The sequence below is a fragment of the Haliotis rufescens genome, unplaced genomic scaffold (genome assembly GCF_023055435.1).
Source record: "Haliotis rufescens isolate VD_foot unplaced genomic scaffold, xgHalRufe1.0.p SCAF_6, whole genome shotgun sequence".
In the NCBI taxonomy this organism is placed as follows: Eukaryota; Metazoa; Mollusca; class Gastropoda; order Lepetellida; family Haliotidae; genus Haliotis; species Haliotis rufescens.
This window is the reverse complement of record NW_025964334.1, coordinates 48116854-48140880: the sequence shown is the minus strand read 5'-3', so window position 1 is coordinate 48140880 and position 24027 is coordinate 48116854. Positions and strand designations below refer to the sequence as shown.

Below are 24027 nucleotides of genomic sequence, written 5' to 3'. Positions count from 1 at the left end.
GGAAAAGGTGAGGAAGAGAGTATACTTTGCATTGCCAGACGGCAATTGTTAAAGAACATGCAAAATTCACACTTACTATCACATGCAATCACTCACTATGTTAACATTGTTACGGTCTTATAAGGCGGGTTTTATTTTATACATTAGTTTACTATCGATCCTAAATGTTTGAAAATGTGGAATAACATTAAAATTGTGAGGATTGTCGTGATTTATTTCCACTGAGTCTGTTAATATATTTCGCAAATAGAAAACTTAATAGTGTTGTGGTCGGTGGACAATCTTCGAGTATAATAAAAACGAGTATATGTGTGTAATATGCTATAATCATGATAATATTTGGAAAACTGTTTTGTTTTTCATCCACCTGACCACTGGTACTTTTCATTTAATTATCACTTTAGGAAATATTGCTTTGCAATATTATATTTTTATTTCCACCAAACTCAATGTTTTAAAAAAATGAAATTTGTGTTAGAATATTTAACTTTTGCATTAAGCCTTTGTGTAAAAACAGTAGCATTAATATTTCGCTGGGCTCCTTTCTTTGTCATAGTATGCTTACTTTGAGCAAATTGATAACGTGTGCATATTTACGTATATATTCCCCAATTTCCAAAGTGCAGACACATTGCACTGAACGTGATTGCCTGGATTCTTATGCCAGAAGGCGGCGGCCCATGGGCCAACTCTGGTGATTCAGTATGTATCCAATTTCTTGTCAAGCGGCCAAGCGAGTCTGGCATTTAATTTTGTATTTAAATATTGCTATTTGCTTCATACTTGCTGGAGTATATCACCCCTGTAACCCTGGTGTATAGTGACCGAGGCAGCTGACAAACAACCATTTAAGTTGAATCCATTCGCCATTTCCAAAGCTGTTCCAGGAATTTGCAGAGAAGTGAAAAACGTTACACATCTTCTCAGTGGCTCTCTTCTCGTTGAGTGTTCACGGAGACAGCAATCTCTGAATCTTTTGTCTTTAATTATATTCGTAAATATTGAGGTTGCAGTGTCCGCATACAAAACCTTGTATTCTTGTCGAGGCATTGTTCGAGACAGAGCTCGTTGCCTGACCGACATGTCAGAGCAAGAAATAACTGATGAACTGACAACTCAAAGGGTGACAGCATTTAAGCGTTTTACTATGAAATCGAGAGACGGTGACATCATCCCGTCAAACACTTATTGGCTTACCTTTGCTATTTCGGTCCTTCCTAAGTCTATTAAAGCTGGTTATCTCAACATTGGAGTGGAGGTGTATGTCCCCAATCCACTCCGATGTTTTAAGTGCCAAAAGTTTGGTCATGGATCTAAATCTTGCGACCACTGTGTAGGCTATCAGCGCTGTGGTGACAGCCATGACAACACCGACTGCACAGCAGAAATGAAATGTGCAAACTGCAAAGGACATCTGGCTTTATCAAGGTTATGTCCTGAATGGCAAAAACAGTAAAAAATCCTGAAGCTCAAGAATATATCGTTTTACGAGGGTAAGAAGCTGATTGAAAAACAGTTTCCACAAACTCCCTAACCAGAACTTTTTCTGCTGTTGTAGCTATTGCTGCTCCTACAAATCCTAAAAAACATCCATTTCTATCCAAACAGATTTGACATGGATTACATCACAGCAATCTGTTAACATTTTATCTGTAGTAACTTCAAATACGCCCTCCACTCAAACAATAAGCCTATCCGAACCTTTGATTGATGAAGCTTGTGTAGAGCTTATTAATAAAGAGCCAGAGGCTGTAGAACCAGTTATTATTGAATCTGCCGTTATAACTCTAACAAGAAAAGAAAAAAAAAAACTAAACAGAAAACAGACTACCATGAAATCCTCGTCATCAGAGGTTCTTCTCCACAACTCCTTTGATACTCTAGATATGGACGTAACCCCATCGTCCTGGAGCAATAGTAGGAGTCCACCTTTCAGACGTGCACGTGAGAGATCCCCCATCGAACCACCATGACTCAATCTCCTAAAATCAGTGGAATTGCAGAGAACTCAGGAATAACCTTGATGAAGTTCAATTATTAGCACAAGATTATAAACCATATACAAGAAACCTACCTTAAGCATACTGATAAATTTGAATTGCGTCAGTACAATTCTTATCATTCTTTTTCAACCCCAGGTGATAAAGCCCCTGGCGGTGCTTCCATTTTGGTGAGGAAGGGCATCATCCACAGTCATGTTCCTCTCAACTGCAATCTTCAGGCTGTTGCTGTCCGTCTTACTCTACAAATAACTTTCATACTTTGTTCCCTATATATTTCCCCATCCTCAAATTTTCAGCAGTCAGATCTTCAGCATGTATTTGACCAGCTACCTAAGCCCTGTATCATCATGGGTGATCTTAATGGACACAAGCCTCTATGAGGAAGTTTCAATACTAACAATAAAGGGAAAATCCTTGAAGATTTTATCTCTAATAATAAATTATGCATACTCAACGACGCCTCGAACACATATTTACATCCTACAACTGGTACCTATATTGTATTAGATCTGTCAATCACAGATTCTAACTTATATAATGAATTTGAATGGCCAGTCCATGATGACTTGTGGAAGTGATCATTTTCCAACAGTACTTACAGCTATAAACCCCTTTGATGATCCACCTACAAGAAGATGGAAATTGTCTAAGGCAAATTGGCCATTATTTCAGACCATATGTATTGACATATTGCAACAAGACCTTTTTATGGATGTTCCTGACCCAATTCAGTTGTTCTCTGATGAAACTATTCCTAAGTCCTCTGTGAACCCACATATTCGGAAACCATGGTTTACTGACGAGTGCAAAGAAACTAGGAAGCACAGGGAGAAGGCAGAGAAATACTTTCGACCATCCTACTGTTCATAATTTGATTAATGTAAAAAATAATTATGCCAAGGCTCGTCAAACTTAAAAATACAATAAACGTCAGACTTGGAAGGATTATGTTTCCAAATAAAATCACCGACGTCTATGTCAAAGGTGTGGAATGTGATCCAAAAAATCAAAAAGAAAGGTTAAAAAATGACGATAATTTATTGACTGAAAAATCAGATATTGCAAACAAACTGGGCTTGTAAGAGCTTATGATACCTCTTGGAAGCATGTTTTTTTAAAAAAAAAGATTTACATGACAATGGCGAAGATTATAACGAAGTATTTTTACTACATGAGCTACACACTGCTTTAGCACAGGCTCATGATACTGCAACTGGTGCTGATGATATCCATTATCAGCTCTTAAAACACTTGCCTGAATCTTGTCTCGTAACACCACTGAATATTTTTGATGATATTTCGACAACAGGACATTTTCCTTCTTCGTGGAGAAATGCCATACAATCTTCTCAGTAATATCAAATGAGGTTTTCGTAAAAAACGAGGTACAATTGACCATTTGGTTCGTTTAGAATCATTTACTAAAAATGTTTTTGTCAATAAACAACATGCTGTATCGATCTTTTTCGGTCTTGTAAAAGCTTATGATACCTCTTGGAAGCATGGTATTTTAAAAGATTTACATGACTTTGGTTTAAGAGGCCGCTTGCCTCAATTTGTATCACAGTTTTTAACAGACAGACAATTTCAAGTTCGTGTTGTATCGACCCTGTCTTATCATTATAGTCAGCATTAGTGTGTTCCAAAGGGCAGTATATTTTCTGTCAATTGTTTAGTATAAAAATAAAAAGTTTATCTAAAGTATTAAATGACTCAACCGATTGGTCATTGTTTGGGGATGATTTTAATATTTCATGTTGTGGTAAAAATATGCGTGCCATTGATAGACAGTTACAGTTGTGTCTTAATAAAATTCATAAATGGTGTCTAGAGAATGGCTTTAAGTTTTCACAGACAAAGACCATTTGCATAAATTTCTGTCGGAAATATAAACCCCCATAAAGACCCAGATAACACTCCAATTAAGGTTTAAGGATTAAAGAAGCCACATTTTTTGGATTGTTTTTCGACCACCATTTGACGTTTTTGCCACAGATTAAATATTTAAAGACTAAATGCCTGAAGGCCCTATATATTTTGAAAGTCGTCTCAAATTCAAAGTTGGGAGGGGATCATTAATCTGCTCTAAATTGGACAATGCCTCCATTGTGTATGCTGGAGCTTACAGCTAGATTGAATCCACCATCAAGGACTACGACTATGCCTTGGTTCTTTTAGAACTTCTCCAGTCGACAGAATCTATGTCGAGGCTGATGAACCTTCTTTGAACAACGTGGTATTAAATTGTCTCTTCAATATATCGCTAAATTACACTCCAATCCTTTTAATCCTGCCTATGACTCCGTTTTTCATCCCCTATATGAAGAACTGTTTCAGAGAAAACCAAAACTGTTTTCACCACTTGGAATTCGGATCAAATCACACATTATTGCTGCAAATATAGTTCTAGGTATTATATCTCCATACCAGCTCTTATCTACTCCTCCCTGGCAGCTGGTGAGGCCAGGAGTAGACGTTTCTCTAACCCGTTTTATTATATCTGACACAAACCAACTAGTATATCAACAGGAAGATTTACAATTAAGAAATAAATACGACACACACCGTTCAACATTAACTGATGGATCCAAGCATGCACCACTGTCGTTGGATCAAAACATTTATCATCTAGAATACCATACAATAGCTCAATTTTCCCTGCTGAGGCCAATGCTATCCATACAGCCTTTGATATACATTCAAAAGAGGTTTGCATATAAACAATTTGTCATCTTTTCTGAATCTCTATCTTGTCTTCAGGTACTGAAAAAAGTCTCTTCTAATCATCCAAATATTTTAAACATTTTAGAACTTTATGTTGATCTTTCAACTGGTCAATACGACATTGTCTTTTGTTGGTTGCCCAGTCATGTGGTTATAAAAGTCAACACAATGGCTGATGCTGAAGCTGAAGCAGCACTCAACAAATCTGTGACACTAATTCTAATTCTAAACAGTGAGAATAAACCTGTGATGAGATGTTACATCAGGGATCTTATGCCAAAGAAGTGGGACGCCCAAGTAGGTATCAATAAATCACATCAAATTAAGCCAACTATGGTTACACCTACTTGGGTTGTCAGTCCAGATTTGAAGAGGTCATTTTACGACGATGTCATATTGGCCATTCAAGATATACACACGAATGTAAGGTGAGGACCATCCGTTTTGTATCCCTTGTGACGAGAGAATCACAGTCAAGCACGTATAAAGTAATTGATTTTTAATTTGGTAGAATGAATTCATAACTGAATAACCGGGGGTTGAAGTATGGTAAAACAATTGTACGTAAGTCCTGTAAGTCCACAAAATCCATAATTCTGCCACTTTTAAACCTTATACTGATCTGATGGGGTCTTCAATGAAGAGAAAGAAAGTCCATGTCACTCCAATCACAAAACCAGTGGTGGGCACTGATTCGGGTGGATATATGGACGTGCACTGAATCATGTGAGAAGATAAAATCAACCTTTTTTCGAGTATTTTGTCACTAAGCTCACAAGGCCTTGTTTGTCAAGAATTGTTTGTCATCATTCTAAGCAATCCCGTGCCGAGTGCTCGTGGTTATGCGAGGTAATGTAATGGTTCAAGGACAGGGACCCGTTCCACTAGGCAATCGTTGTGTTATGACAGTCGTAAGTCTATATTAAAAGTATGTGAGCTACGATCGCCTTAGCTCTACGATCACTTTCTGGAACAGGGCTCAGGAATAGGTTCGAAGAATCCCCTCCAAGATTTAAGAACCTGGTTGACATGTGGCCTGGCGGATTTTGTGTCAGCCTACCGCTAGGACATAGATGATCGGTGTTCTTACTTTCAACCAGCGTCTTTAATTATTACATACAGATTGTCGTGTTGTAGCTAGATCATTGTCAACTGCATCCGGTATAAAACAACATTTATCCGATAGGCGAACGTCGGAGCACCTAAGAGAATGAGGCGAAACATCTTGGCATATATGGTACGAATGATCTTTTGTATTTTGGATGTCGGTCACTGCAAAAAACAACTTCATTTCTCCCAAAGCCATCCGAAATTCAAAATCTTTTGTTAATTTACTTATCATGAGAACAACGGTATCACAACGAGGTTCAAATCAGAGAAAGTGGAGAAAGTGTTACGCGCATATTAGATAAGGTTCTTATTTATTAACTCCGCATTCGGATGATTTTGGCTGCGATCGGAAAATCTCAATCCAGTAGCAAGAAAACATCATCTCACTATCCTTGTTGTGTATAACCGACCAGAACGTATTCAAAACTGCAAACTATCATAAAGTGCATATAAATAACTATATTGAGATAAAAAAAATGACAATCAAACATCGATAATTAAGCTCAAATTGCACTGACATTCTTAATCACGGGTGACATAAACTCGTTATCACTCCGACATAAACTGCCGGGCGAAAGAAAGGATACACCCATGTTTGATGGTGGCTAAAATGAAACAAACAAGTAAAGGTGATCGTGATGTATTTGATACGGGTATCACAGTTGTGTTGTGGACCTTACGTTTGCAGTGTTTTGGCGACTGTTTTCAGCCAAGACACCTTTTTTGCCAAATCCAATTTCCAAGTGTGTGCACGTACTTTCGTTTGCCTGGCAGTTTACTGACATACGTGAGTATTGTCTTTCACCTCTTTTAGAAATATTCACGCAGCAATACGGCGGGGGACGGCACAATTTGACTTTTCCATAGTATTTTCCTGAAGGAGGTCTTCTAGCAGATTGATTTGGAACTCAGTTGTTACTGGGATGCCGATCCCGTCAGTCGACTCTTTAATTTCAGAAGCAAAGTCCCCTGCACTTAAGGGTAACTGAAGTCCAGGTCTAACCCGGATGCATGTTCATGGGAACGTGTGGTCACGTGACTTGATAGCGTCTCATCGTATCCCAACGGCGTGGATAATAATCTGACTGGTTCAGACTCGATTATATTTAGACAGCTATTTCTGAGACCAATCGACTCGTCCCGAAATGACACGAGTGGTCATAGTGTGCGTGTGCGTGCGTGCGTGTGTGTTTGTGTGTATGTGTGAGAGAGGGTGAGTACGTTTCTGCGCCACTTTTCACAGTATTCCAGCAATATCATTGTGGAACACCACAAATGATGAAGAATCAAACCCGAGTGTTTGGTGTAACCACAAGGCTCCTCCACCGCTCTAAACCATATTATAGGACAGCAAATAGTGCAGGTCGCCGGCACCTGCTGCATGTGGTAAGACCCAACTAATGACTATCCGATAGTACAACGTGTGTCATTATGCCCAAACGGCTTGGGTAGTTGCTCAGGTTGAAAAATGACGATGCCATTGACATTGATGTCAATCAATACGGGGAAACATCTCAGTGAGTCTCTGACATCACCAAACGTCAGAGCTGTGAGAAAAAAACACAGGAATACTTTCATGTTAAGTGCCAATGTAAAATATTTTAATAGAGGCGCTGTCATTACGGAATTCAACAAACTGGATGTCCATTTCGGACATTCAAAGAATCAGTGAGTGTTATTACTCTTAATACAATAATAATTAAGCGATTGAATATAGTTTGACACCGCTTTGGGCCTCAGACAATATACACATGCAGGAAATCAACCTAGGACTTAGGCGTGACAAGCGAACCTTTCAACACCAGGTTATTTCAAAACCCAACATTATAATTAAATACATTCAATGCATGGCACACCAGTTCTGTTGTCACACAATCGGGGCCTTCTCCGACTTTTCGGCGCCAGAGGGAAGATCGCTCATTGGTAAAGCTGCCACGGCTCCTGTTGCTTCATCTCGGACAATGCCACATTCCGGTTCTCCTGTGCAGAGATGTCGCTGATTCTGAAGATCTTCTTCCTTCTCCTGAAACACCTGGTACAAATGTTGGGTGAGATCTGCTGCAACTAACTCGCTGGAATTCCGGGATATCATGGACAGGACAAGCACACCATCGATTCCGAGGAAACTTCTGATGAAACGAGTTACTTTGGGTTCGTCAGGGCGAGATCCTTTGGCAGCGTTGATGTGGGCAGCTATCCTGCCATCTCTTAGGAACGGTATGAAGAGAAATCCTGCGCACAGGACAAGGTTTAGGATTGTGAGGACAGCCAGGAGGAAGACCCAGTACCACAGGAATATGAACATCTTCTCATAGATTTCGGTGATTGGCAGAGTGCACTGAACGGTGTATGTTCGAAGATTTGCCATAATATACACACCGATGTCGCAAAATACCTGTTTCACAAGTAATGGTTTTACGATGGAGCCCATATCCAAACCAGCATAGGATCCTACCCTGATTGCCAGGTTTTGTCTGAAGTATATCGTGAGGAACATAACCTGTGCTATGAGATTGACAAAAGAGAGAATCTTCACAAATAGGTACAACAGCGCCAGAAAGAATCGATTTCTTCGCAGTAGACTTCCAAATACTCGGGCTGCATCACTGAAAATAGCCTGTCGATTCTCAGCATTGGTCAGTTGTACACAATTCATGGACTCGACAGTTTCGTCCATGTTGAAAGTGAGGAAGTGCTTGCCACTGTTCCAGATGATGTTTGGTACTTTGAAAGCGAGGGCTTGGAAGAAGAGTATGAGTGGTATCCAGAGATGGTAGGAAGGGACACGATCATGCCTTAGTTTGGGGACATCACTTGTGTCAGGTTGGGAAAAGACGTCCGTGAGGAAGCAGGCATGGTCGGAGTATGAAACCTGGGATGCCTCAAATTGTGAAGGGTACCAGCAGCTTGTAGGATCAGTAATGTATCGCACTAGAAATGCCCCAGCCGAGCAGAGGGCCAAGAGGAGAACCGACCAGAATCCGTTCACATTGTCCACCATGTCCTGATCCAAACCACGTCTAAATATTGACAGGAAAGCGGCCATTGTTGTCTGTAAACATTCAACACATAGTTCATATATTAACATGTTATTGTGTAGATAGGTGTAGCGGATAGAGCGTCTGTCCAGAGAGCTGAGGGCTGGTGGTTCGATGACACCAAAATGTGTTATGAGATCGCATTGTTATTACTCTGCCTGGCACTCTGCATTAAGGGGTGATACTGTGTCCGTGTGAGGTACATATGTTAAACTGTGGCATGGTATCTTAGAGGGCTTGCACTATAATACATTAGTTCAGACTAGTTCAGGCAGCAAAGCGCCAAGTGTCACTCCCAACATACCATACCACTTACAAAATATAATCTATTTAAAGTAATGTCAAAGGGCAAGTAAGTGATAAAAGTAATTGCATTTTTTTTGCGAATATCAATTGTCCTATAAATATTAAGTCAATGTACATATACTGTTTCTGCTATTTCTGTTAATCCTACAACAATAACAACATTGTATATCTTGAAATATTGAATGTGTAAAACGTCACCTTTGATTTTGCTGTTGTGAATAATTAAAATAACAATTGACAATCTGTAACTAGCATTTTATCATTAACATCCCGTTGGGAACCATAAACAGTGACTTGTTATTTGTTCAGCAGCTGGACAAGGGATTAACACCATCTTGTTTCTTCAACATTGTAGTCCGCCTCCGTGGTCTAGTGGTAGAGCGTCCGACCGGAGAGCGGAAGGTCCGGGGTTCGACCCCGACCGCGTCATACCAAAAGACGTTAAAATGGTACTTGTTGTTACCCTGTCTGGCTCTCGGCATTAAGGGGCTAAAACAAGGACTGGTTGGCTCGGAGTCAGTATACTGTGTCTGAGTGGGGTATTCATGTTATACTGCGGCATGGTATCTCAGTAAGATAGCACTATAAATCGGAATCAGTCCGGACTAGTTCAAGCAGCCACACAAACACACACACGTACATGCACGTCGCTATATGCGTGCAATAATCTTGGACGCGACGTTAAACCCCATTTCACCTCACCTCACCTTTTAAACACTATACGAGACCGACACATAACGATACAAAAATACACAATACATACGTTTTTCCATCACATCTCCAATTTACAGTATTCACAGTAAAACTAAATGTGAAACAGCATTATGATAATCGTTAACTGGTTTCTGATCAGCGAGATGTTGTCTCCCTCTTATGGACATGGTCTGATTTCGAAACTTCTTCTTGGGGGGCATCAAACTAACTGGATTGTGATCGCAGTATTATCCTGCTCAATCTGCAGTATCTCAATTAATATTTGGACAGATTTGTATGCCAACCCATGAGATGATTTGTTGATGTCGACCCACTGCTCAGTGAGATAATTTGTGCTTCGTGACAAAGTCAAAGTTGTTAACAGTGGTCTGGCATCCACTTTGGAAACATTTCCAATGAAAGGAAGTTTAGCGTCCGGTCTTAATCATGAACATGTATTCGAAAAAACCCACCCAAGTGCCACCCCACTTAGAATTCAGAAACTTTTCAGCCTGTGAATTTGCCAACAGTGGAATACTGTTTCTTATCTGTGATTCCCTTCATAACGCAAATCGTTTATTAATTAACATCTTCACTCAGTCATTGATATATATTTTAAAACGTTACACTAAGTATAGTGTATGTGAATATTGTTCACCAATTAGTTGTGTCATATCTGAGACGCAATTGGGATATGATGACATGCACTACCAAGTCAGCGAGCCTGACCACCGGATCCCGTCAATCGGCTCTTACGGCAAGCAAGGGTTGCTTAAGACCTATTCTAACCCTCATCTTCACGGGTCAACGATTAATATAAGCTCGAAATATGAAAACCTTGTACAACATATGATATTTTGTTCAATGGAGAATTTGTGGGACGGGGTTACAAATAGATATAGGTCGTTGGCAAAATGAAGACAGAATCTGCACATTTTGTAATTTTAATTTGATTGCAGATAAACTTTAATGTCCTATTAAAATGTCCATAATATAATGAAATAATAGCAAATTATATACCCAAAAGATATATTGCTAAGTGTACATTCAATTCATGTCGAACCTCCGCTGTAGTTAACCTGAAAAAGTTATGGCATTATTATTAACATAATCACTTGTTTAACATCGCCATTTCAAGGTTTAAATGTCATATACATGTACCTCTAGTGCCCACTGTCTGTTGTAAAACTATGTACCTTTCTACTTGGACCAATGACCTTTAATTCCATAAACCGAATTGATTTGAAATAATCTAAAACAATCTCAAAATAAAATATAATACTTACAACAAAGGGAACCAGAGACTGGAAACTTGAAAGGGATCCTGGAAACCCTGGAAATATCCTTGGGATTACTGTTCGACAAGCGTTGCTTCCACCTCTGGTTGCACTAGCTGTTGATAGTACAGAACAGTGCTGACATATACAATACTTGCGGGCTGGTTGTATTGTTGACCGACCGCGGCCTTTATGTTCCCTAAGTTTCTGCTATTAACTCTCATTATTTCAAATTGAGCCAATTATGTCATTTAGTTTTTATACCAGACCATGTTATGGCGTTATTCATTACAAGTGGGGTACTGTCTTGATTAGTTACTGGGGAATATATAATACGTTGCCCTTTTCAGACCAAGTGTCCCTGAACGCTATCAATAGTGATGACACCTGGAGTTCTGGAAAAGGTGAGCGTATCCTGCCCCACCGGAGGAACCTATCATAAACAAAGGCAAATGCAAGTCAATGTAAACATGTTCACTTAGGTATGATCAAAATTAACGAATTCTTAATTTGGATATGTAGTCACGCATGCGAAGTTACCTGTCCTGGTGACTCCTATCCTGGGTTAACAACGCAAACAGTTTACCGTAGCATCCAACTACAGAACTAAATGTACAATAGTTAGAGGCACAGGTCGGGTGAGCTAAACATGGAAATATGCACTCCAAGACAAATTCGATATTTTGTTTGTGCAACATTCGGCTGTTGATTCCTACACTGTTCCAGACAGGGCTATGCCTGCTTAACGCCGCTTTGGAAAATATTTCATTTACATTAATCTGTCAGTTTAATGTTGGAGGAAGCCCAACGTGGTGCAGGTCATTGACGCTTACAACTCTGGTGATAATAGAAATGACAAAACTATTTCCATAGTCATAAGATGAGAAAGGAAGAGAGTATACTTTGCATTGCCAGACGGCAATTGTTAAAGAACATGCAAAATTCACACTTACTATCACATGCAATCACTCACTATGTTAAGATTGTTACGGTCTTATAAGGCGGGTTTTATTTTATACATTAGTTTACTATCGATCCTAAATGTTTGAAAATGTGGAATAACATTAAAACTGTGAGGATTGTCGTGATTTATTTCCACTGAGTCTGTTAATATATTTCGCAAACAGAAAACTTAATAGTGTTGTGGTCGGTGGACAATCTTCGAGTATAATAAAAACGAGTATATGTGTGTAATATGCTATAATCATGATAATATTTGGAAAACTGTTTTGTTTTTCATCCACCTGACAACTGGTACTTTTCATTTAATTATCACTTTAGGAAATATTGCTTTGCAATATTATATTTTTATTTCCACCAAACTCAATGTTTTAAAAAAATGAAATTTGTGTTAGAATATTTAACTTTTGCATTAAGCCTTTGTGTAAAAACAGTAGCATTAATATTTCGCTGGGCTCCTTTCTTTGTTATAGTATGCTTACTTTGAGCAAATTGATAACGTGTGCATATTTACGTATATATTCCCCAATTTCCAAAGTGCAGACACATTGCACTGAACGTGATTGTCTAGATTCTTATGCCAGAAGGCGGCGGCCCATGGGCCAACTCTGGTGATTCAGTATGTATCCAATTTCTTGTCGTGGGCCAAGCGAGCCTGGCATTTAATTTTGTATACAAATATTGCTATTTGCTTCATACTTGCTGGAGTATATCACCCCTGTAACCCTGGTGTATAGTGACCGAGGCAGCTGACAAACAACCATTTAAGCTGAATCCATTCGCCATTTCCAAAGCTGTTCCAGGAATTTGCAGAGAAGTGAAAAACGTTACACATCTTCTCAGTGGCTCTCTTCTCGTTGAGTGTTCACGGAGACAGCAATCTCTGAATCTTTTGTCTTTAATTATATTCGTAAATATTGAGGTTGCAGTGTCCGCATACAAAACCTTGTATTCTTGTCGAGGCATTGTTCGAGACAGAGCTCGTTGCCTGACCGACATGTCAGAGCAAGAAATAACTGATGAACTGACAACTCAAAGGGTGACAGCATTTAAGCGTTTTACTATGAAATCGAGAGACGGTGACATCATCCCGTCAAACACTTATTGGCTTACCTTTGCTATTTCGGTCCTTCCTAAGTCTATTAAAGCTGGTTATCTCAACATTGGAGTGGAGGTGTATGTCCCCAATCCACTCCGATGTTTTAAGTGCCAAAAGTTTGGTCATGGATCTAAATCTTGCGACCACTGTGTAGGCTATCAGTGCTGTGGTGACAGCCATGACAACACCGACTGCACAGCAGAAATGAAATGTGCAAACTGCAAAGGACATCTGGCTTTATCAAGGTTATGTCCTGAATGGCAAAAACAGTAAAAAATCCTGAAGCTCAAGAATATATCGTTTTACGAGGGTAAGAAGCTGATTGAAAAACAGTTTCCACAAACTCCCTAACCAGAACTTCTTCTGCTGTTGTAGCTATTGCTGCTCCTACAAATCCTAAAAAACATCCATTTCTATCCAAACAGATTTGACATGGATTACATCACAGCAATCTGTTAACATTTTATCTGTAGTAACTTCAAATACGCCCTCCACTCAAACAATAAGCCTATCCGAACCTTTGATTGATGAAGCTTCTGTAGAGCTTATTACTAAAGAGCCAGAGGCTGTAGAACCAGTTATTATTGAATCTGCCGTTATAACTCTAACAAGAAAAGAAAAAAAAAAACTAAACAGAAAACAGACTACCATGAAATCCTCGTCATCAGAGGTTCTTCTCCACAACTCCTTTGATACTCTAGATATGGACGTAACCCCATCGTCCTGGAGCAATAGTAGGAGTCCACCTTTCAGACGTGCACGTGAGAGATCCCCCATCGAACCACCATGACTCAATCTCCTAAAATCAGTGGAATTGCAGAGAACTCAGGAATAACCTTGATGAAGTTCAATTATTAGCACAAGATTATAAACCATATACAAGAAACCTACCTTAAGCATACTGATAAATTTGAATTGCGTCAGTACAATTCTTATCATTCTTTTTCAACCCCAGGTGATAAAGCCACTGGCGGTGCTTCCATTTTGGTGAGGAAGGGCATCATCCACAGTCATGTTCCTCTCAACTGCAATCTTCAGGCTGTTGCTGTCCGTCTTACTCTACAAATAACTTTCACACTTTGTTCCCTATATATTTCCCCATCCTCAAATTTTCAGCAGTCAGATCTTCAGAATGTATTTGACCAGCTACCTAAGCCCTGTATCATCATGGGTGATCTTAATGGACACAAGCCTCTATGAGGAAGTTTCAATACTAACAATAAAGGGAAAATCCTTGAAGATTTTATCTCTAATAATAAATTATGCATACTCAACGACGCCTCGAACACATATTTACATCCTACAACTGGTACCTATATTGTATTAGATCTGTCAATCACAGATTCTAACTTATATAATGAATTTGAATGGCCAGTCCATGATGACTTGTGGAAGTGATCATTTTCCAACAGTACTTACAGCTATAAACCCCTTTGATGATCCACCTACAAGAAGATGGAAATTGTCTAAGGCAAATTGGCCATTATTTCAGACCATATTTATTGACATATTGCAACAAGACCTTTTTATGGATGTTCCTGACCCAATTCAGTTGTTCTCTGATGAAACTATTCCTAAGTCCTCTGTGAACCCACATATTCGGAAACCATGGTTTACTGACGAGTGCAAAGAAACTAGGAAGCACAGGGAGAAGGCAGAGAAATACTTTCGACCATCCTACTGTTCATAATTTGATTTATGTAAAAAATAATTATGCCAAGGCTCGTCGAACTTAAAAATACAATAAACGTCAGACTTGGAAGGATTATGTTTCCAAAATAAAATCACCGACGCCTATGTCAAAGGTGTGGAACGTGATCCAAAAAATCAAAGAGAAAGGTTAAAAAATGACGATAATTTATTGACTGAAAAATCAGATATTGCAAACAAACTGGGCTTGTAAGAGCTTATGATACCTCTTGGAAGCATGTTTTTAAAAAAAAAGATTTACATGACAATGGCGAAGATTATAACGAAGTATTTTTACTACATGAGCTACACACTGCTTTAGCACAGGCTCATGATACTGCAACTGGTGCTGATGATATCCATTATCAGCTCTTAAAACACTTGCCTGAATCTTGTCTCGTAACACCACTGAATATTTTTGATGATATTTCGACAACAGGACATTTTCCTTCTTCGTGGAGAAATGCCATACAATCTTCTCAGTAATATCAAATGAGGTTTTCGTAAAAAACGAGGTACAATTGACCATTTAGTTCGTTTAGAATCATTTACTAAAAATGCTTTTGTCAATAAACAACATGCTGTATCGATCTTTTTCGGTCTTGTAAAAGCTTATGATACCTCTTGGAAGCATGGTATTTTAAAAGATTTACATGACTTTTGTTTAAGAGGCCGCTTGCCTCAATTTGTATCACAGTTTTTAACAGACAGACAATTTCAAGTTCGTGTTGTATCGACCCTGTCTTATCATTATAGTCAGCATTAGGGTGTTCCAAAGGGCAGTATATTTTCTGTCAATTGTTTAGTATAAAAATAAAAAGTTTATCTAAAGTATTAAATGACTCAACCGATTGGTCATTGTTTGTGGATGATTTTAATATTTCATGTTGTGGTAAAAATATGCGTGTCATTGAAAGACAGTTACAGTTGTGTCTTAATAAAATTCATAAATGGTGTCTAGAGAATGGCTTTAAGTTTTCACAGACTAAGACCATTTGCATAAATTTCTGTCGGAAATATAAACCCCCATAAAGACCCAGATAACACTCCAATTAAGGTTTAAGGATTAAAGAAGCCACATTTTTTGGATTGTTTTTCGACCACCATTTGACGTTTTTGCCACATATTAAATATTTAAAGACTAAATGCCTGAAGGCCCTATATATTTTGAAAGTCGTCTCAAATTCAAAGTGGGGAGGGGATCATTAATCTGCTCTAAATTGGACAATGCCTCCATTGTGTATGCTGGAGCTTACAGCTAGATTGAATCCACCATCAAGGACTACGACTATGCCTTGGTTCTTTTAGAACTTCTCCAGTCGACAGAATCTATGTCGAGGCTGATGAACCTTCTTTGAACAACGTGGTATTAAATTGTCTCTTCAATATATCGCTAAATTACACTCCAATCCTTTTAATCCTGCCTATGACTCCGTTTTTCATCCCCTATATGAAGAACTGTTTCAGAGAAAACCAAAACTGTTTTCACCACTTGGATTTCGGATCAAATCACACATTATTGCTGCAAATATAGTTCTAGGTATTATATCTCCATACCAGCTTTATCTACTCCTCCCTGGCAGCTGGTGAGGCCAGAAGTAGACGTTTCTCTAACCCGTTTTATTATATCTGACACAAACCAACTAGTATATCAACAGGAAGATTTACAATTAAGAAATAAATACGACACACACCGTTCAACCTTAACTGATGGATCCAAGCATGCACCACTGTCGTTGGATCAAAACATTTATCATCTAGAATACCATACAATAGCTCAATTTTCCCTGCTGAGGCCAATGCTATCCTTACAGCCTTTGATATACATTCAAAAGAGGTTTGCATATAAACAATTTGTCATCTTTTCTGAATCTCTATCTTGTCTTCAGGTACTGAAAAAAGTCTCTTCTAATCATCCAAATATTTTAAACATTTTACAACTTTATGTTGATCTTTCAACTGGTCAATACGACATTGTCTTTTGTTGGTTGCCCAGTCATGTGGTTATAAAAGTCAACACAATGGCTGATGCTGAAGCTGAAGCAGCACTCAACAAATCTGTGACACTAATTCTAATTCTAAACAGTGAGAATAAACCTGTGATGAGATGTTACATCAGGGATCTTATGCCAAAGAAGTGGGACGCCCAAGTAGGTATCAATAAATCACATCAAATTAAGCCAACTATGGTTACACCTACTTGGGTTGTCAGTCCAGATTTGAAGAGGTCATTTTACGACGATGTCATATTGGCCATTCAAGATATACACACGAATGTAAGGTGAGGACCATCCGTTTTGTATCCCTTGTGACGAGAGAATCACAGTCAAGCACGTACTGCTTGACTGTATTGATTTTTCCATTACAAGGGATAAGTGTTTCAATGTTTCATCCATCAAGGATCTTTTTAGTCAAATACGTGCTCATTTAATCATCAGTTTCCTAAAAAAATAGAATTAATAGATAAATTTTTATCATAATATATATAGTATAAAGTAATTGATTTTTAATTTGGTAGAATGAATTCATAACTGAATAACCGGGGGTTGAAGTATGGTAAAACAATTGTACGTAAGTCCTGTAAGTCCACAAAATCCATAATTCTGCCACTTTTAAACCTTATACTGATCTGATGGGGTCTTCAATGAAGAGAAAGAAAGTCCATGTCACTCCAATCACAAAACCAGTGGTGGGCACTGATTCGGGTGGATATATGGACGTGCACTGAATCATGTGAGAAGATAAAATCAACCTTTTTTCGAGTATTTTGTCACTAAGCTCACAAGACCTTGTTTGTCAAGAATTGTTTGTCATCATTCTAAGCAATCCCGTGCCGAGTGCTCGTGGTTATGCGAGGTAATGTAATGGTTCAAGGACAGGGACCCGTTCCACTAGGCAATCGTTGTGTTATGACAGTCGTAAGTCTATATTAAAAGTATGTGAGCTACGATCGCCTTAGCTCTACGATCACTTTCTGGAACAGGGCTCAGGATAGGTTCGAAGAATCCCCTCCAAGATTTGAGAACCTGGTTGACATCATGTGGCCTGGCGGATTTTGTGTCAGCCTACCGCTAGGACATAGATGATCGGTGTTCATACTTTCAACCAGCGTCTTTAATTATTACATACAGATTGTCGTGTTGTAGCTAGATCATTGTCAACTGCATCCGGTATAAAACAACATTTATCCGATAGGCGAACGTCGGAGCACCTAAGAGAATGAGGCGAAACATCTTGGCATATATGGTACGAATGATCTGTGTATTTTGGATGTCAGTCACTGCAAAAAACAACTTCATTTCTCCCAAAGCCATCCGAAATTCAAAATCTTTTGTTAATTTACTTATCATGAGAACAACGGTATCACAACGAGGTTCAAATCAGAGAAAGTTGAGAAAGTGTTACGCGCATATTAGATAAGGTTCTTATTTATTAACTCCGCATTCGGATGATTTTGGCTCCGATCGTAAAATCTCAATCCAGTAGCAAGAAAACATCATCTCACTATCCTTGTTGTGTATAACCGACCAGAACGTATTCAAAACTGCAAACTATCATAAAGTGCATAAAAATAACAATATTGAGATAAAGAAAATCAAAATCAAACATCGATAATTAAGCTAAAATTGCACTGACATTCTTAATCACGGGTGACATAAACTCGTTATCACTCCGACATAAACTGCTGGGCAAAAGAAAGGATACACCCTTGTTTGATGGTGGCTAAAATGAAACAAACAAGTAAAGGTGATCGAGATGTATTTGATACGGGTATCACAGTAGTGTTGTGGACCTTACGTTTGCAGTGTTTTGGCGACTGTTTTCAGCCAAGACACCTTTTTTGCCAAATCCAATTTCCAAGTGTGTGCACGTACTTTCGTTTGCCTGGCAGTTTACTGACATACGTGAGTATTGTCTTTCACCTCTTTTAGAAATATTCACGCAGCAATACGGCGGGGGACGGCACAATTTGACTTTTCCATAGTATTTTCCTGAAGGAGGCCTTCTAGCAGATTGATTTGGAGCTCAGTTGTTACTGGAATGCCGATCCCGTCAGTCGACTCTTTAATTTCAGAAGCAAAGTCCCCTGCACTTAAGGGTAACTGAAGTCCAGGTCTAACCCGGATGCATGTTCATGGGAACGTGTGGTCACGTGACTTGATAGCGTCTCATCGTATCCCAACGGCGTGGATAATAATCTGACTGGTTCAGACTCGATTATATTTAGACAGCTATTTCTGAGACCAATCGACTCGTCCCGAAATGACACGAGTGGTCATAGTGTGTACGTGTGCGTGCGTGCGTGCGTGTGTGTTTGTGTGTATGTGTGAGAGAGGGTGAGTACGTTTCTGCGCCACTTTTCACAGTATTCCAGCAATATCATTGTGGAACACCACAAATGATGAAGAATCAAACCCGAGTGTTTGGTGTAACCACTAGGCTCCTCCACCACTCTAAACCATATTATAGGACAGCAAATAGTGCAGGTCGCCGGCACCTGCTGCATGTGGTAAGACCCAACTAATGACTATCCGATAGTACAACGTGTGTCATTATGCCCAAAGGGCTTGGGTAGTTGCTCAGGTTGAAAAATGACGATGCCATTGACATTGATGTCATTCAATACGGGGAAACATCTCAGTGAGTCTCTGACATCACCAAACGTCAAAGATGTGTGTAAAAAACACAGGAATACTTTCATGTTAAGTGCCAAAGTAAAATATTTTAATAGAGGCGCTGTCAGTACGGAATGCAACATACTGGATGTCCATTTCAGACATTCAAAGAATCAGTGAGTTTTATTACTCTTAATACAATAATAATTATTCGATTGAATATAGTTTGACACCGCTATGGGCTTCAGACAATATACACATGCAGGAAATCAACCTAGGACTTAGGCGTGACAGGCGAACCTTTCAACACCAGGTTATTTCAAGACCCAACATTATAATTAAATACATTCAATGCATGGCACACCAGTTCTGTTGTCACACAATCGGGGCCTTCTCCGACTTTTCGGCACCAGAGGGTAGATCGCTCATTGGTAAAGCTGCCACGGCTCCTGTTGCTTCATCTCGGACAATGCCACATTCCGGTTCTCCTGTGCAGAGATGTTGCTGATTCTGAAGATCTTCTTCCTTCTCCTGAAACACCCGGTACAAATGTTGGGTGAGATCTGCTGCAACTAACTCGCTGGAATTCCGGGATATCATGGACAGGACAAGCACACCATCGATTCCGAGGAAACTTCTGATGAAACGAGTTACATTGGGTTCGTCAGGGCGAGATCCTTTGGCATCGTTGATGTGGGCAGCTATCCTGCCATCTCTTAGGAACGGTATGAAGAGAAATCCTGCCCACAGGACAAGGTTTAGGATTGTGATGACAGCCAGGAGGAAGACCCAGTACCACAGGAATATGAACATCTTCTCATAGATTTCGGTGATTGGCAGAGTGCACTGAACGGTGTATTTTTGAAAATTTGTCATCATATACACATCGATGTCGCAAACAACATGTTTCACAAGTAATGGTTTTACGATGGAGCCCATATCCAAACCAGCATAGGATCCTACCCTGATTGCCAGGTATTGTCTGAAGTATATCGTGAGGAACATAAACTGTGCTATGAGATTGACACATGAGAGAATCTTCACAAATAGGTACAACAACGCCAGAAAGAATCGATTCCTCCTCAGTAGACTTCCAAATACTCGGGCTGCATCACTGAAAATGGCCTGTCGATTCTCAGCATTGGTCAGTTGTACACTTTTTAGGGACTCGACAGTTTCGTCCATATTGAAAGTGAGGAAGTGCTTGCCACTGTTCCAGATGATGTTTGGTACTTTGAAAGCGAGGGCTTGGAAGAAGAGTATGAGTGGTATCCAGAGATGGTAGGAGGGGACACGATCATGCCTTGACTTTGGGACATCACTTGTGGCAGGGTGGTAAAAGACATCCGTGAGGAAGCAGGCATGGTCGGAGTATGAAACCTGTGATGCCTCAAATTGTGAAGGGTACCAGCAGCTTGTAGGATCAGTAATGTATCGCACTAGAAATGCCCCAGCCGAGCAGAGGGCCAAGAGGAGAACCGACCAGAATCCGTTCACATTGTCCACCATGTCCTGATCCAAACCACGTCTAAATATTGACAGGAAAGCGGCCATTGTTGTCTGAAAACATACAACACATTTTTAATATATTATTGTGTGGAGTGCTGTTATAGATACAGCGTCTGCCCAGAGAGTGGAAGACTGGTGGCTCGATCATACCAATATGCGCTATGAGATCGTATGTGGCATGGCATCTCAGTGGGATTACACTATAATACATTAGTTTAGACTGGTTCAGGCAGGCAGCAAAGCGCCAAATGTCACTCCCAACACCATATCATAGTTTCCAAATATAAACCATTTAAAGTAATGTCAAAGGGCAAGTTGAGTAAAAGATTGTCCTATAAATAGTAAATCACTTTCCGAGGGGAAAAGGTCATACCATTAGCAGAAAGTATTTTTTTAAATGTCCAAGTGAAACTGCTGAAACCACACGCTCTGTAATTGGTTTTCTAAACTTATATATTTGGAAGCTATAGAAGAAGAAGAAGTAGAATGAAAAAGAAGAAGAATATATCAATAAACTGTCACCCACTGTACATATAAATTGGTAAGGCAAAATGTAAAAGCTCAGCAGCCTGCCAAAATGGCCCACGAGACACTAAAAGACTCATAAAAACAATATTATATATATACACACCCCGCGTTTAATAATAATTATGTAAATAACATTCATAATATACCCCGTACAAGCATCATATATATACCGTCAGCCACAACCGTCAGCCACAGGTACACAGTACCCTCATCCACACCCTATTTCTCAAACATATACCCATATTCTCACCTGTACCCATTCCCGCACCCATACCAACTCCCTCTACCACTATATTCTCTCGATGCTTTAAGAAAGTCTCACAAACACTGAAAATATCATAGTCCAAATCGAGCAGAATAGAATCCCTAAACTGTTTATTTCTTGACTCCCTTTTTGACCATCCTCCACAATTTCAAAAACCCCAGCTGCAGCCTGTCCTACTTGTTGATAGAAACAATTCGTTTGCCATGAAATCACAGTTTCTTCTCCTTCCCAATCTTGCTGATTATAGCCTGCATATTCGATCTTGACAACAAGTTCTCCAGGAGACATAGCCGCGTCCACATACACTCTTGAGAAGTCTTTAGTATCTCTAAGTCTTTTCTTATTCTGGTGTACTTTCCTATGTTGATCAACAGTCTCAAGTGTGACCACAACAACGCCGGGTTTGTTGTCGTTCCGTTTCTTCCGAATTGCACGCGTTGCATGAGCATCTGTAAATTTCCGTTGAAAAGAATGCGATTGACATTCTTACAGATCACATTAGAGTCTGTCGGTTCACGGCTGTAAACAGGTAGATTTCGTAAGACAATGCAACGTTCAGTCTCTGTGTCTTTACCGGACCTTTTAAAACTCAGCGAACTGTGTCTCAAAAACATTACATTTCTATTCCCTTCATACTGCTTTGATTTGCATTTCCTTGAGATTTTCAAGGAATTTAATCTTCTCACTCAAACTCATGTTTTCATTTTCTGCCAACTGTTCACTGAGACAAGATCTCATATGATTGATTGCAGTGAGAAGCTCTTCGTTTGTGATTCCTTGTCGTACGTTCGCACCGTCGACTGGACAATTTCCTCTCGACAACGGGCACGACTTTGCATCCATGAGTTCACAGTTGGTTGACACAAGAGCATTAAAGTATGTATTACATGTTTTCGCTTTTTTGGCAGCTGAAGGTTGACATAGACATTCTTCACTTTCGACAACACGTGGCTAGACATCACACTTTCAACAAAATCGACATCTTCATTCAATGACTGCACCATATTCCAACGTAAGGCCTTCAGTTCTTTCAAATCAAAGATACAACTACCCTTTAAGAAATCTTTAGACAGGCTTTCACACACATATGTCGCTATTTACAATGGATGGTCACTTGGTGAGCCGATTATTTCAGATTTGTTTTCAATCGTGAGGGAGACGAGCGAAACACATCTTTCACCATCCAGGGGCAGATAACTCCTCCCTTAAACAGGGCAGTACTACCATTACCTAATATCATGAGGCTTTCAGCTATCCGGAAAAGATAATATGGTTCAGGGAATATCAACCTAAAGTCAATACATCCTCTTGAAGTAGCAGAGAAATACTAGTACTCCAAGGCTAACAAGAACAATTTGAAATGCCACACTTCAACATACTATATCATAGGGACAAAATACAAACTATTCATTAAACCATTAAAGTAAAATAGGCATAAAAAGACATTGACACGCCTGTTGAGTGATTGAGTACATTATCCTAGCTATATGACGGCGGTTTGTAAATAATCGAGTCTGGACCAGACAATGCAGTGATTAACATTTTGAGCATTATGATGCGATGACATGCACAACCAAGGCAGCGAGCCTGACCAAACGATCCCGTTAGTCGCCTCTTACGGCAAACAAGGGTTGCTTAAGACCTATTGTCACCCGGATCTTCACGGAGCAGCGATAAATGTAAGCTCGAGATATGAAAACTAGGGCAAATGCAAGTCAACTGTTCACCTGAAAATATTTACTAACGTATGATCAAAATCAATGAATCCTTAATTTGGATATGTAATTACGCATGCGAAGTTACCTATCCTGGTGACTCCTATCCTGGGTTAACAGCGCGAACAGTTTACAGTCGCATCCAACTACAGAACTAAATGTAATCACAACAGTGAACACTCTGTCGTGCTGTTATTGGGGCCAGAACATGTGTGATATTAACAAATGGCTTGTGTTTTACCGACCGTACATCAACTTATCCAATTAATGTCAGAGTAATCACGGTAATTGTTCCAAATTACCACTACTGACCTTTCATACAAGAATGCTTTGGAACGCTAGCACGTTGTCACCCTCTGTAAAGCGAACCTGGTACTCTGTGATTCTTTTACATTAATAATGTAGCTCACCTGACCAATGCAGAAATAGTTTCAATAAGATTCAGCCAAGGAAAAAGTGGTGCACAGACGGTCCTTGGAAAAGGAAGAATAAGTT

General features: G+C 39.5%; 2 protein-coding genes across 2 annotated transcripts; both read right to left on the bottom strand.

Annotated features, from left to right (window-relative positions):
* Positions 1-7418: 7418 nt before the first annotated feature.
* On the bottom strand, positions 7419-11339 carry LOC125374906 (innexin-11-like). The gene is made up of 2 exons (XM_048386659.1): positions 11161-11339; positions 7419-8889 (listed from the first exon to the last, which is right to left on the bottom strand). The coding sequence occupies exon 2, from the start codon at positions 8881-8883 to the stop codon at positions 7705-7707; it is 1179 nt and encodes a 392-aa protein (XP_048242616.1). The 5' UTR covers positions 8884-8889; positions 11161-11339; the 3' UTR covers positions 7419-7704.
* An 8263-nt stretch (positions 11340-19602) lies between these two features.
* On the bottom strand, positions 19603-23740 carry LOC124112923 (innexin unc-7-like). The gene is made up of 2 exons (XM_046473117.2): positions 23621-23740; positions 19603-21075 (listed from the first exon to the last, which is right to left on the bottom strand). The coding sequence occupies exon 2, from the start codon at positions 21067-21069 to the stop codon at positions 19891-19893; it is 1179 nt and encodes a 392-aa protein (XP_046329073.2). The 5' UTR covers positions 21070-21075; positions 23621-23740; the 3' UTR covers positions 19603-19890.
* Positions 23741-24027: the final 287 nt, after the last annotated feature.